Consider the following 14,991-nt stretch of genomic DNA (forward strand, 5'->3'; position numbering starts at 1 on the left):
TAAGCTTCTTCACAAAATTATTATTCTTGTTTTTCATTATCTTCCCTCCTAAGCTCTATAAACTCAAGATCTTTTACTACTTTCGGAAGACTGTTGCCACTTGCCACTCTGGTGAAGTACAATTTTTTCTGCTTATGTCTAGGTGCTATTATAGCACGAGTATCGGCTGAGAGTGGTCTCCAGCTGTTATCATCTTCGGCTATATATTTAGTCTGCTGACCCTTAGAGGCACCGTTGTTATTTAGTCTTTAATATAGAAATGAACTGACCTGTGGATTCGAGTTGCCTCGCATAATCTTGGCCGCAAGGGTGTCGGGATAAATCGAGGAAGAGCGCCGGGTGTGAAGGTCTCTAGCGAGTTGATTCAATTAACTAGTCCCTATGTGGTCATGCAAGGTAGAAATTTGAGGTGATGTCAAGATCAGGTCGCTTATTCATTGAATTATAAGGGTGCTCTGTCAAGAACACGCAAGCATCACTGCCTAGGTGGCAACTTGCCACTTGCAGTAGGCAGCAGTATTACGACTTCCAGTATTGCTACCTGTCAGATTGTGGAGTTGCAGGTTGATACAACGCACTGTGCACAGCTTGCATCTGACGCTTGGGTAGCAATACTGCTGTCCGTTGGGCAGCAGCATTCAATGTTACTAAAGTCATTTTTAGTGCCATTGTATCTCTGACACTAACCTAATAACAATTTCCTCCGGGGTAAATCTAATTGGCCGTCGACTACCCGCTCAAATGAGTGTGTCGCAAATGAATATCGAAATAAGAGTCCCGATCATCTCTCCTCATGCGCACAGCCAAGAACATAATAGGTCTTGTCTCGTATGCCACATGTCAGGGAACGGCCCTACTTTAGCCTGAGTCAGGGCTTCTCGTTGGTACTCTTGGACCGTGACAATCGGCGGACACGCAGGCTCTTGTTGGATGCCACAGTTCCCTAACCTTGATGGCCACCTGGCATAAATTATGGCTAACAGAATTTGTGTGCGCTTGAGTTACATAACATGTTGTAAGCTATTATCTAAACACACCAGTCTGCCTATTATCCCCACTGTTGAAGGTCTGCCCCAGAATAACTCAGTTGGCCTGGTCTTCGGTTCAGCTCACACCGAAGCATCACCCCGTAATATCCGGTTCTCCACGTGCCTGTGCCTGGGATAGCCAGGATCCCTTAGAATGTGGGGGAAAATAGGTTAAGGTTAGGGTTAATAAGCTAGCCATAATTAGGAAAGAGCAATGGTCGCATTCTTATACCCAGGGGTTGATCGTGTGCCCAGTTGCTGTGTCGGGCCATGGTACGAGCTCATGCGTCATGACCCCGGAACAATAGGCCGATGCACTCTCGCCCTGTGGCTGGGCTGCCAGGGTTTCAGCAGCCAGCACATGCATGGCAGTGCCAGTCACTCCAACATTGAATATTAAAAATACCCTGGCAAGGTGCTCTCCATGTCCACTCGGATTCCGCGTGCCCACGTACCGATTCGGGGCGTTTTATATTATGCTTTACATCTCCGCGGCCCCGTGTGAATGGCCTTGGCAACTTGGAGAAGAAGAAAGGACACAAGCAGTCGTGTGGTGGAGTTGAAGCGTAAAAAGAACTGTCGAACGGTCTATATAAGGCGCACCTTTTCCTGCCTTCTCCGATACCTATTGTCCTGATAAGAACTGTCTTCTCTGAGATTTCTAATTAAAATATTTTAATCGTCACTCTATTTCAGCCAAACCAGTCTAAAATGTCGGCCAAATCCGTATCCCTTACACTCATGTGGCCTATTCTGGCATTACCTGCACTCGTGTCAGGCATGGTCGGTTACCACACAGCCGGCCTGAGATACAACTCCACCCATTCGTTTTGTGCCAGCAACTGCCGTGCGGATGACGTCTACTACACCGACCAGGGTGAAGCATGCTTTATGCCTGATGCTTACGTCGCTTACGATGATGATATGGGGTACATGTACTGCAAAGGCGGGAAATTCGAGCTACCATCGGGGTCCGTGAACATAGCCGGGTCTGACTTGCTTAAGTCCTGCTGGTTTCTCCCCGACGAGCAATTCAACAAAGTCGAGATCGACGGGAAACTTGTCATATCGTGTAGCGCAAACAGGGAATTGGCCGCCGTTGACACGTCCCAGTATCGTGATTTTGAGACCCATCAACAGGTGGTCGAAGCATTGAAGGCGTTGACAGAAGAAAAGACGGAAGAACCCAAGACAGAAAAAACCAAGGCAGCAAAACCCACCCAGCTCTGTTATGGACAAGACAATTGCAAGCCTGTGTGGGACTAGGCCTACTCAATTAATTATAGCCAGCTTGAGCCTAGTTCAAATCACTCTCACAGCATGTTGAAACATATTCCCTGCACCCCGCGAGGCGCGGTCATGGGTCGCGACTTTGGAAGGTCTCGTGGCGGTGGCAATTGGTTACATATTGTTGTGACTGAACTTACTTCTATTAAATTGTAAATATAATAATCAAATTGATTCAAGTAGCTCAATGTTCTGATAGCCTCGTGTTTCACAGTGTGTCGTCGTATGTGTCCCTGTGTATGTCGCTGTGTGCTGTCGGGCAGTGAAGTAAATAGTGCAAAATACCGTGTACGATATTTTTTCAGTCCCGCACTGCACTGGATTGTTTATATGTAGGAAATTGCTACACTGCACTGTATACGGTAACGTACTTCACTACCTAGTGCACCAAACCAGCCAGGATGGCAACACTGATTCAAGCAACAACAAGTCTCGCAATCACAAATGGTGACAAAAACTGACGGCGGCCAGTTGATGCTGGCCCTAATCGTCATTAGAAGGAGTTCAATCGTAAAAATTGGGTGGGACATGGGCTACGTGGTCCGAGCTTTTTTCGATGAATCTCCAAGGCACGGTCTGTGACCGTGACAAAATGAAGGCGATCCGCGGGACCGGCCGTGTGGTGGCAAGATTTCTACCTGACCATATCGGACGAATGATGGTCGCTAATATTGCTTGGCTCTTGCCAGCAGAGAGGATATTACGGCGCAAGTGCAAGCTACCGGAACCGCGGGAGGATTGCTTAGAGTTATTGCAGAGGAACGGCAACTCGAAATACTGGGGCACGGAACGGCTCAGCTCGATTATAACAGGCATGCTGCAGGCAGAAATCAAGATAAGGGTCGGCGTTGGGCGATACCGGGTGATGGCGATTGAATTCGGGCGGAGGATTTGAGGACTGGTTATAAGACAGATCGATGGCATGGCCGGTGATGACGATGACGATGAGGGGCTGGAGATGGACCAGATGACTGGCGAAGCACCAGACTTCATATCAGAGGCAGCTGGAACATCGTATGGCATCTCCAGAGCACGCATAGCACGAAGATGGCGCGGCTACACTATGCCGTACATATTGGCATGCCAAACGGGTTAACGCCGGAGATGATGGAGAACTACCGGGGAATTAGCCGTCTATGGCACCAATTTTTGATGGAAGGGGGCGAAGCCCGAGCGGGTTGGAAACGCAAGGCAGCGGGCGGCGAAATGGCAGGAGCATGCAAGAGGAGCAAGACAGGCCGGGCAGACAAGGAGGAAAATGAACGATACATGGTCGACGGACTGCGGTTGCTGATGGGCCCAGCATCCACATGGCGGCCAGGCAAGCAGCGAGAATGCATGGAGAAGATTCTGGTACTTGACGGAGATCAGTCAGCGATACATGATGCGTGCTGCCGACGGGTGCTGGCAAGAGCTTACTGTTTATAGTGCTAGCCATTATGCGCGGGGGCGGCACGAACGTGGTTATCGTGCCATTTACGGCGCTAAAGACAGACATGGGGTGGACGTGATCGAGTTCCAGCCGTTAGTCAATTCCGAACGAGAATGCTTACCACGGGCGGCGCGGATGGTACATATGTAGTCGTCAGCGCAGACACGGCGTTAGTGCTAAGCTTGCTAGGATACATCGAGGGCTTAGGGGACGCTGGATTACTACAGCGCATATTTATCGACGAGGCGGACATGGCGATCACGGATGCGTTGTACCGAGCGAAGCTTACGCAGTTAAAGGGAATGACCCGATTCGAAAGGCCGATCATGCTGCTCACGGCAACGATGCCAGTAACATTCGAGCGGTGGTTCCGTGAAGAGCTGCTGGCTAATTCGGCCGAGATCATCCGGGACCGGGCAACGAAGCTCAACTGCCGATATGAGCTGGAGCAGGTCAAGCCCGGGGCGGGAGCGGTATAAAGCCGGGTGGTGGAACTAGTCCGGTAAATCTTATCGACGATGATGAGCGGGCAGAAAGGTGTTGTATTTTTGCCGATCGAGAACGCAATGCACAGCGCTGGCTGCAGAGATTGGGTGCGACGCGCACCACAGCGATATGGCTAAGGCGGCATAGGACTCGGCGCGTGAATTATGGGCGGCAGGTGGCGGGCATCGTTGGATAGTGGCAACCACAGGGCTGGGAACCGGCATCGATATTGGGGGGGTCGTGGCCGTGATACACGCAGAACTTCCGTATGGGCTCGTAGACTTTGTGCAGCAAACGGGTCGTGGGGCACGGAGGGAGGGAGAGGAAGTGCGATCGGTGATTGTGCACGATGGATCCACGCTATATGAGAAGGTTGGTACAAAGATATGTTTGTGAAAAGCCCCGGGTGTCGCTGCGAGATTTTGTCTCCCCTGCTCAGCGAGAACATACAAAAGATATAAGCAATAATAAATATAATTATTAATATTTTACCTCAATAACGGCCCTAACCCCGGCAGTAATTAAGTGGGATATCGTGAAATCTGATATACCTAGTAGTACTGGCCGTGCTACTAGGCAGCAACTCTTTCACGTGTTATGTCTGGTACATGACTCGCATCACGTTAACAGAGAGAGAAGAGGCTGGGGGCCATGTAAGTATCCAAATAAAGTCAGTGAAATAAAATTGGGATGGATGCTAAATCGAACCAAATCAAATCCGTTTCTAGTATACTTGAATCAAATCAAATTGAAGCTCGGATTTGATTTGATTGGTTTATTTGCAAGTCTGCCTTCAACCATCGACCCATTTCCAGAAAGAAAACTTCAAATGTTGCCCTAGTGCCCTCCAATTCAGTCAATTGCCACCGCCACGGTACCTTGCAACCCCAAGACCGGAAACACCTCGCACTGACAAAACTTGGCTGTATTGGCTACATGACGCCAAGAACCAGGCATCTAACATGTTGCATGAAACTGTCCCACATCAGAGCCGTAAGCCATGTTGTATTGACATATTGTCAAACACTGCTGGCCGATTCTGCGTACTCATACCCCAGGAAAGATGAGTTAAACAGTCGAATTGAGACATGTACCCATTGGTTTCGAGTACATAAGCATCTGGTTGCGATTATTAGCACCGTGTAAAGTCACGGGTTGAAAAAGCAGGTAAACTTACATCCCCACCAGCTATGCCATTTATCTGCGAGCCTAGATAGAACAACTCATCACCAATCCTTTCCAGTTGCGCTTTCTTTCCCTCGTCAGAAATATAAGCGACAGCTTTCTGTAGATCTTGAACAGTTGATAGCATGTGCCCTGAGAGGTCGAACACGTTTCTCCCGGCAGGATTTTCCGTCCTATCCTCAAGCTTATCGACACATAACATTTCGTCTCTTGACATGGCAGTAACGATCCCAACAACGAGAGTGAATAAAGTAAAGGTCTTCATGATGCTAATGTATAATTGAAAAATATAATAGTAGAGATATAAAAGATTATATTTTGATACAAACCAAGATAATAACGCCAAAGAGTAAACGGTCTCTTCCTCCTTTTTATAGGTTTTTATTACTTTAGCTCAGAGACCAATAGAGAGGGACGTGCTTACTTCATCTGAAAATTTGTTACACTAGCGTGTTTATTTATTAAGTGCAGGCATGCATGCCCTAGCAACATGTAAGCGTGACAATCAAGAACATGGGTCGAGCATGACTCTACTTTATGGTAATAGATTATGCCCGAGAATAACTCGGCTGCGACCTCGCCCCTGTCGATAGCTGTCAACAAAAAGAGCGCGCTCTCTTTCTGAACAATTATGCCGCCTTATATTCCGTTGATATCAGCCAATAAGGGTTTTTGACATGTAAAATACTGTCAGAAATTCGGTGGCACTATTATGGAGATAAAATGTTGTGATGTATTATTATCTGTCCTTTTCTTGTTTAACTTGAAGTATTAAGGTCTTTTTATCTTTACTCCCTTCAGGTGGTTGGCCAGCCTTTGTATTTTGTAGTTACTGAGAATCTAAGAAATACCTAGAAGTTTCTGACGTCAAAAACCTTCGCCAGATAGGTAAATTACCGTTCGGTAAATTACCTCAACAGAACCTTAAACTAAACAATAATCTTTTAAATATACAATAGAATTCTCTCAGTAATACTATAGTGCTATCATATTTCTAATAACACGCCTGCACCCTGTCCCTACCTTTAGGAGTGTGGACAGCCCACTCGAGCGAGAGGCCAAGAGTGGCTTGAGGCAACTACCCACTCTTCGGTTCAGCTCACACCGAGAACCCGAGCGTTAGGTCTTTACAGGCACGTCAGTGCCACTTTAACGTTCATGCATGGACTCCGGAAGAAACCGAGCAAGTGGGATATGCCTGGCGGGGAGTAATCGAAGGGGCGGGAACGATATAATTGGAGGGAGTTGGCCGATTCAGAGTGGGCTTCTATCTGTCTTACAGCCAGGGCCTGCTAGGGTTTTGTGCTTTGCATCTCCGCGGCCCCGTTCCTTGATTCAGTAGACTTGGCAACTTGGTGGAATGCTTGGTTTGCCTTCCTAAGAATGCTGTACACCGTCCCTTGACACCTTACTGCTCCTCTAATTGCAGGGTATTATGTTCTCCATTGGTTCTGTCAAGTGTCTCGTGCCAGGCCCCACCGCAGCTCAGGCGAGATTCGGGCTATAGTTACGGTGCGGCTCGGGTGTGGGGCCGGAGACAGGTGTTCAAGCTGGTCCAGTCCGCGACTGGACGAGACAAGACCGGTTATCCAACACTCTATGTATAATACACCGGCCGAATTCGACGATAAATGTCGAAGGGGCTTTGAAGAGCTGAGTTGTGCAACGCGTGGGCGAGACCCAACGACGTGGAGTAGGTGGAGTACTAGAAAACCAGGGCTTGCAGTTGGTCTGGCCTTTGCACAACAATTTGTTCTCCTGTTTTAATTTACCCAGTCAGGTGCCATGCGAATACCGTATACGTATAGAGCTTGGTGGTTTGGCGGGCTTGGGCGATCTGAAGCGACCCAAACTTATATTGCGGTGTGTACGCTATGTGGACGAATAACAGACCCCCTACGACAGTTGTCGCGCTTTGAGATTTGTATTATCTAGAGTTATTGAGAGATGTTGTGCTACCCGTTACAATTACTGTGTATTCGTGACTTTTTTTTCTCTCCTCCTTTATTGCTCTAGATTTTTCTGTCCCTTTAACCACTATTGTGTACCAGGAAGCCAGCAGGGATGCTAGCTTCTGACTGGCTAGCTCCTGACTTAGGCCTACTTATCTAGCTGCTGTCACCACCACCGGTGGTGGCGATAGCTAACAACAAGCAAGAAATAACATCATGATCACCAGCGCGTAGCCGTTTGTGCCTTTGAGAATTATCACCCGATAGAAGCCTTGCGCTTCCAACAACTTCCTTTTGTCCGAATCCTTATTTTTGCTTTTTCCGGTTGTCCACCGGCTTCAGCTAAATTTCCGAGGCCTTGCTGGCCTCGGCCATTGACTGTTATTAGTTGTCAACATAGCTTTTCCCAGCAACCTCTGTATTCCCCAACTGTACAACATAGAGACGCCTACTGTAACCCCCATGGTAGGCTTTTTTACGCAAGCTAGGCCATTCTGGTTTTCGCTTATAGATTCGCCTGGGTTGCCAGTTCTGTATAAAAATTGTTAAGCGCCTGACAAAGATTTGTAAGCGCGTTGTAAAACAGCGGAGCCGATAAAGTTCACTAGCACCCATGCACTCAAGTTCCACTTAGGCCCCTATCACGGACTACGCCGCACGAGCTGGGTCCGGGACCTGGGCGCCGGGCCCGGTATAAAATGTGTAAAATATAAGGGATAATGGCAACGTTAATTCAAAATAATAACAGATTAGATCTCTACTTAGCTCCGTGAAGTGTGTGTAACTAAGCAAAAATAGCCCCTTAGTGTAATTCTGCTTAAGGCTCCTTATTCCCATGGGTTCGTGGCAACTTGCAGCCACGAGGACCCATAGCGGTACCGCGTCCCGGTTTTTTCTTATTGCTTACTCTTGCTGATAAAGGCTTATAGTGCTAGGGATTACGCGTTGGCATGTTTAAAGCCCTTTCCGGACGCACACACGCGCAGAACGCAGGTGCTCAGAAAACAACAACAAATCAAACCGAATTGTACTAAGAATTTTATTGCCCTAAATTTAAGGACGAAAAGAAAATTGTGGTGTATTCTTTGATCTGTGTTATTCGCCATACATAAACCTTTTATCCTCGTGCGCGGGATAACAGAATACCCTTTTCGCATCTGTCCTTAAAAGCGACTCGGCCCGAATTCTTTAAAGTAGCCACCCTTAATTTTCTTATCCTCCAGTTGCTCTTCTTCGCCCTTTTTTGTTACCTACTTGGAGCGTTATACCGGCAAGGCCCTAGCACCCACAGCATGAAACTAGTTTGGGTCGACTATAACGGCGGTATTATTGGTGAAACTGTGCGTAATGCCTACGAATTATTGTGGTCTCACAGTTTTCCCACCTTGACAGAGATGTCACCTTCCCAATATCCTTTGGAAAATTCACTATACGATCGTAACTTATATTTTGGTGCTTACCCGGGGGGGGGGGACTCCTGGAACTATACAGTAAAGGTCAGGTTGCCTTGGAGTGGGGAAAGACGAGGATAATTGTTGCCACAACCAGCTTTTGGACGACTCCTGCATGAACTGGCGAGTACAGCTCCATAGAAGCTTTTTGAAGCTATTAAGGAGTATCTGCTCTGGAAGAGGGGAGTAAGCTGCTGTTTCTCCGTGAAGATTTTAGACTTCTAAGACGTGACTAAAGAATCTCAAGGCATAGAGAACTTGTTCTGGGCAATTTCAAAGACAGAGCGAACATAATACTCCGTATCGCAGAAGCGGTCTCCCTCTTTGACTGTATATTCTGCGTCTTCGTAGTAGACAACGCCTATTCTGCGATGAATTCTGCGCTATCACACTCAGTTACTGCGGTTTTAAGGACAAATTTGCCTTGTATAGATCCAAAGAAGCTTATATACGCTATCACGGAGTCGAGCAGCCAGTAAGTTGGCTCCGGCTTATAGACTAATCTTTGATCCGAACACGAATTTAACCGAAGCCTACAAAGGAACTAGAGTAGTCTGTCAGATATTCCCCTCTTGGCCCTAATAATTATTTTCGGCACGAGGAGCTGGACCTTTCCTACTTCCGAACTGGATTGGCAGCGCCGAACTTGATTCTGAGCAATCCACGGGAAGTAATATAGCGCCACAAGCAGCAGGTGATGGAAACCTAGAATAACGAGAATGCCTGCTGCTCAAAGCGTGCCTTTAGGCTGGACACTATTCACATTGGACATGTCTTTGTAGGAAACTTGAGAGATGAAGCATGTGTATAATATTGCTCGAGGGACAATACATGGGCACTCGTCGTCAAGCAAATATATCCGGAGGCCGGCCTAAACGAGATGAAGGCTATTGTAGGCCCCCGTAGAGATGCTATTGAAGCAAACTTGATCCGGCAGTCTGTCAAGTATCTTGCCAGTGCATACCAGTCTAGGTCGGACTGTAACCTCAAAGGTAAGCTAGCTTTTGGATGAAGTCCTTGCCCTCCCCGGCAGTCACTTTTATTATATTAGAGACTTGTCACTGCTATGGCATGAGATAATAAGCAAAGAATTATTAACGATTTTGCTCCAGTTGTCTTCTATATATCCTCCATCAAGAGGTCAATGTCTGAACGTTGGTCAAAAACAAAAAGACGAATGAGGACACGTGCAGTTTCTGTAGTTATTCTAGCGACTTAAAGTCAATTATTCAATTTAAAGGTACTCTGCTCTCTTGCTAATTGACTTGACACGTTTTACAGATAGTTTTCCCACTTGACGTGACGTCTTATATTACGGAATATTGAGCACGGTGGCCACTTGGCCAACGATTGCGACAAGGGGTTATTTATAAGAGCATTTATAAAGCAGCCGTAAGTCTTTAAGCGTTTAAGCCTAAGGCCTCGACGAGATTTTGAGTTGTTATATAACTATCATCAAGTTCAATCGTCGGCCCGTGCCGCTATGCCATGTGACCTCGGTGTAACCACCATGCACAAGAAACACCGGCATGCAACACCGTATGTTGAGTTCAATATATCTTCAGTACAACTAGCAATAAATATGCGGAATGAATAGTCAATCTCGCACCTTTTGTAAACTCATCACTGTTTTAAATTCATCCACTTAGAATATAATGGCTGGTGTTGCTGCCCGTGACAAAAGTCTCAGAATGCAAAAGGAACTCTGACTCGTCCCGCAAGTGCTATCAAGTTCATAAAACACAACGGTTCGCATAGTTGTTTGTCAGCTGCAGGAAATCCACTGGTGCAATAACCAGAAAGGCAATATAGTAGCGGGAGGGAAGATTTCCCACTACATCTCATTCCTCTGCATGTCTGTCGTCTCCCGCGGTAGGTTGCCCTTTCGCGTTGCAACTGGCGTAACGCGACTGCGCTTTGCAGGATTGATACCATAGCTTAGCCATGCCAGAATTCCATCTTCTAGGCGATTGCCTATCATCTTGTATTGCATATATGGGTTACCACCTTGCCACAAATCTTGCCGTAAAATGAAGTCTTGATCATTCAGTGTCAGAGGGTTGGGGTTCTGCGCATATGGATGGAGGTTTTCAACAGAGTAGATGAGGTCTTGGTCAAAATACATCTGACCTACATAGGCAGCAGTAGTGTCGATAATGGTGCCATTGGGATAGGGCCGAGCATTGGGGTGTAACATGACGTGAATGTGAATGGTGCGCCCGGCGTAATGGCCAGGGAATAGTGTAGAGAACTTTACAACCCCATCGTTGTCAGTCTTTTGAACACCTCGGAGGAAGGTCTTCTTTAGGTTGTTTGGGTCGGCCGGGCCATTGCCGTTTTCTCGGTTGATGACGCCGCCGTAAACTCCAGTGGAATTGGCCTCTGTACAATCACGGCTGTTAGCACATGGAATAGAAAGAGTGGTGCGAGATTCGTGCTAAACATACGCCAAACGTCGACATATTTCCCTTCCACCGGCCGGCAGGTGGTTGCATCGATAAATTGAACGTCAATCTCCATAGGAATGCCCTGTTGGGTTTCGACAATGTTGGACCGCACACTCTCGCCGGCGACATCTACCGTTGACGGTAAATTAGAGTCTCTTCGAATAGCAAAGCGACTGGCATCTTACAATAAGGTCCAACCATTTCTTCCGGGGCCAAAACGCATGACGCGGTTGTCTTGAAGAGTGATGCATGGGACGCCTCCATGGCACCCCAGTCTCTGGATTGCTTGTCATCTCTCTGGGGTTCCAACCCACGCTTTTCGCGTAGCCTATTGACCATGTGCAATCTGCGCTGTATGCCGCGCTTCATGACACCAGAGGCCTCTAGTTCTTGAGCACAGTGATCCAAGTTGGTTACATGGTTCTGCAGAAATTCTCCGCGGGCCTTCAACTCAGCCGCATGGTCCTCACCAGGATGGCCAGCGGCCAGACGGCAGGCAAGTATAAGGGAAAGCAGGCTAAAAGTATGCATAATAATAAAGTTTAAGTAGTTTCAATCGTCTACAAGGCAATTTTTTCTGCAACGGTGAGTCTGGCGGCCACAGTCAAGATACCTTTACATGTACAGCGGGCGAGGCGGCCTCTTTTAAGACCTGCTGTCTGGCAATGTCTCGTAGCATGGAACATGCATATCGGTACGTGAAGCCCGGCCGTGTTGGCCATCCCAGGGTCACTCATAGAATACTACACGAGCATTGGGGGTACGCAATGCCGCAGCCACGTTGGATGAGGGTATTGCGCTCGGACGGCCACCCATCAGAACCAAGGCATTGCACACCTCCCTAAACGGGCAAGTTTGGGGGGAATGATTCCCCAAATGCGGAGGTGCAGCTATTGCTACCAATTCCACTACATTGGATGCCCGGTGGGAGGCAAGCTGATATAACTCGGCATTGGTGGGATACTGGTAGTATCTAGTATGTCAATGCTACAGAAACACAGAGGCAACCGGTACGATGTAGTATTTATGATACGCTAATAAAGTCGAATAGGTAGACTAGCCAATGATCAGGGAACTTTTGTCAAAGAGTTCTTTCCTATAATAGATGGCGAGTACGGAGTAGCTAGACGACAAATGACACATTCCCAATTTCCAAACGTTACACACAATCTGCCGGGGATCCAGTCATTTAAATTTTATGTAATGAAATGATTCCAACACAAGCGTAAATTTAGCATAGAGCTCATGAAACCTGTGCAATACAGCACGGAGTAGAGACCCTGTTGTCGAGTTTATGCTGGCGCAAGACAAACCTTGGTTCCATTTCGAGAACAAAGCGTCAGCGTCAATGACTCTTCCCACGGCCCCGGATCCTTACTTTCCAGCTTTTGGAACTCCTGTGCTATGCGGACAGTAACATATCCCACTTCGGTCAGGGCGTATTGCTGGCCGACACATATGCGCGGCCCTCCGTTAAAAGGCAGATACTCCCATCGCGGCTGCAGCTCCTTGCTCTCCCAGCGCTCCGGGCGGAATTCATCTGCATCCGGTCCGTAGAAATCAGCCCGTCGATGCATCGCGTACACGTTATAGGCGACGTGCGTGCCCTTGGGTACAAATACCGGTGACAGGCCGTCACTCCCACCGCCGACTGGCAGGATAGTATCTCGCAAGGCCTCGCGAGAGTTCATGGGCACGACTGGGTGGAGGCGTAGCGCTGGCGAGTCGTGTTAGTGAAGAAGAAGAAGACGACAAGATGGAGACGGACGCATGCCGTCTTATCTGTACCTACATTCGTTCATGCAGCACTTCAAGTACTTGAGACTACGAAGCATCTCATAGGTTGGCACTTGCCCATTCAGCACGGCCACCTCATTTCGCAGTTTGGCCCAGATGGCCGGATTCTTGGCAAGCATAAAAAACATGTTGCTGAGTAGGCTGGCCGTGGTGTCACGACCGGCAAGGAGAACATTGAGAAGTTCGTCCAAGATGCGGCGCTTGTCCGATGTACGCCTTGCCAATTCGCGCAGGAAGATGTATTTCTCGCCCTGCGTCTTGGACTTGTCCGCTGATGGTTGCTTTTCGGCCGGGTCGCCCTCTGACCAAACCTCGCTGACGGCCTTGTCAACAAATTGCTGGGCAAACTCGCGACAAATCCTATTGCATCTGTCGGCCTTGGGATCCCTGTAGAGTTTCGCCAGCGGTCCCAGGATGTTGCGCATCCTGATGGCGTCCTGCGCATAATTGAATGCCTCTGCGAAATCCAGCTCCGTCTTGGCCGTCTTCTTCAGACTGCCGACTGACTGTCCAAACAGAAACTCGGTGGCAGAATCAATTGTATAGCGAAAGAACAGGTCCTGCAGGTCGACGACGGTCTGTCCATCCCGCGGAATAAGCGCAAAGAGGTCCTGCATCAGATTCTCAAACAAGGCCAAGTCGGCTACTTGGTCTCTGGTGAAGTTGGGCCGGATAAGAGCGCGCGACGCCGCCCAGTGGTCGCCATCCGTGTCGAATATGCCTGCCCCGAGGAGGGGGCTGAAGCGTTCTAGACGATGGCCAATGCCATAGTCCTTGAAATTGAGCGCGAGGACCGTCTTGATGTTGTCGGGCTCCACGGTCACGATGATGGGAAGCAACAGCTGCCTCGACGTGTACGTATTTCCGAAGCGGGAAGTCCTCGCGCGGCTTGTTTCGAGGGCTTTGTGCTCGCGAGCCGCCCTCAGATTGGCACGTATTGTGTCTATGCCAAGGAATGGGTCTTTGTTGGCAGATTTTGCAACCGGTCGGCAGCCATGGCTACGCGCAATCTGGCGCCGGACGAAGAATCGCCTGGCGATGGGGACAAGCAAGGAGATGACGGCCAAGCCGACGGCTGCCCATACCAGCAGCCTCGTTGGGTGCGAACCCGCGGGCATGTCCATTACAGAAACGTCTGGTACGAAGCCTACGGTTGCAAATGAACTGGGTGAGGTTTGGGGGTGTGAGCTGGGGGGTTCTGCCGTATATCGCGACAAGCCATTCACAGCCGTGCCCACGTCATACGGATGTACAAAGCCGGCAGCTGCGGGGTTGGCAGGGTTCAAACAATGCAGCCGATGGCGAGCAAGCCAATCTTTGGTCTGGTCTGGTACTTGAGTAGGTTGCGGATGAGCGTTCAATGTTGGCCGTTCAATGTCCTGGCGTCCCCGCTGGCCCTGAATCGGACGACACGCGTCGAGTTATTGTGAGACAACCAGACTGGACATTACGACACCAGCCAACCGACGGATGCACAGGCCCAGCGTCTCTGCGGCTACCGAGGTTCATACCAGACCAGACGCAATGTCGATTGGTTGTGGCTCCCGTGCCCCCTTGACGCCGCTCCCATCCGTCAATCCTAGTCAAAGACTCAACCCCTTTCCTGTCGCGGGCGTCTGTCCCATCCCCGGTGACTACGATGCTCCCTCCAGATGTCCCATGTCCCTACGGGCAAAGAGAAATGAAAAGGCAATGCCCACGCCAACTCTCCGGCTTACAATTGTCCAGGCAACCACTGGTGCCATCCAAATTGCCCCAAACTGTCGATCCCCTCTCGCCGGACATAATGTTACGAGAGGTCCACCAAGACCAGTAAGGATCCCGCCCTTGGCATGCATCTCGATGTGCGACGTATTCCCCACAGAATTTGCTGGTCCCGCAGCCTGTCCTCGATCTGGGCAGCCGAGGTGTCCGGGATGGCGTCCA

General features: G+C 48.9%; 5 protein-coding genes across 5 annotated transcripts; 2 read left to right on the forward strand and 3 right to left on the reverse strand.

The window, feature by feature from the left end:
- Positions 1-1,739: 1,739 nt before the first annotated feature.
- Positions 1,740-2,294, forward strand: G6M90_00g080400 (uncharacterized protein; the record flags this gene model as incomplete). The annotated part of the gene is made up of 1 exon (XM_014683886.1): positions 1,740-2,294. One exon carries the CDS (start codon positions 1,740-1,742, stop codon positions 2,292-2,294), a length of 555 nt encoding a protein of 184 aa, XP_014539372.1.
- A 1,566-nt stretch (positions 2,295-3,860) lies between these two features.
- G6M90_00g080410 (uncharacterized protein) lies at positions 3,861-4,226 on the forward strand (the record flags this gene model as incomplete). Its single annotated transcript, XM_066131157.1, has 2 exons — positions 3,861-3,885; positions 3,937-4,226. 2 exons carry the CDS (start codon positions 3,861-3,863, stop codon positions 4,224-4,226), a joined length of 315 nt encoding a protein of 104 aa, XP_065987152.1.
- Positions 4,227-5,301: 1,075 nt separating this feature from the next.
- Positions 5,302-5,683, reverse strand: G6M90_00g080420 (uncharacterized protein; the record flags this gene model as incomplete). Its single annotated transcript, XM_066131158.1, has 2 exons — positions 5,302-5,352; positions 5,411-5,683. The coding sequence occupies 2 exons, from the start codon at positions 5,681-5,683 to the stop codon at positions 5,302-5,304; spliced, it is 324 nt and encodes a 107-aa protein (XP_065986966.1).
- A 4,972-nt stretch (positions 5,684-10,655) lies between these two features.
- On the reverse strand, positions 10,656-11,799 carry G6M90_00g080430 (uncharacterized protein; the record flags this gene model as incomplete). The annotated part of the gene is made up of 3 exons (XM_014683888.1): positions 10,656-11,203; positions 11,269-11,397; positions 11,454-11,799. The coding sequence occupies 3 exons, from the start codon at positions 11,797-11,799 to the stop codon at positions 10,656-10,658; spliced, it is 1,023 nt and encodes a 340-aa protein (XP_014539374.1).
- Positions 11,800-12,560: 761 nt separating this feature from the next.
- Positions 12,561-14,189, reverse strand: himC (Cytochrome P450 monooxygenase himC; the record flags this gene model as incomplete). The annotated part of the gene is made up of 2 exons (XM_014683889.1): positions 12,561-12,985; positions 13,061-14,189. 2 exons carry the CDS (start codon positions 14,187-14,189, stop codon positions 12,561-12,563), a joined length of 1,554 nt encoding a protein of 517 aa, XP_014539375.1.
- Positions 14,190-14,991: the final 802 nt, after the last annotated feature.

The sequence above is a fragment of the Metarhizium brunneum genome, chromosome 4, assembly GCF_013426205.1.
Source record: "Metarhizium brunneum chromosome 4, complete sequence".
Taxonomy (NCBI): domain Eukaryota; kingdom Fungi; phylum Ascomycota; class Sordariomycetes; order Hypocreales; family Clavicipitaceae; genus Metarhizium; species Metarhizium brunneum.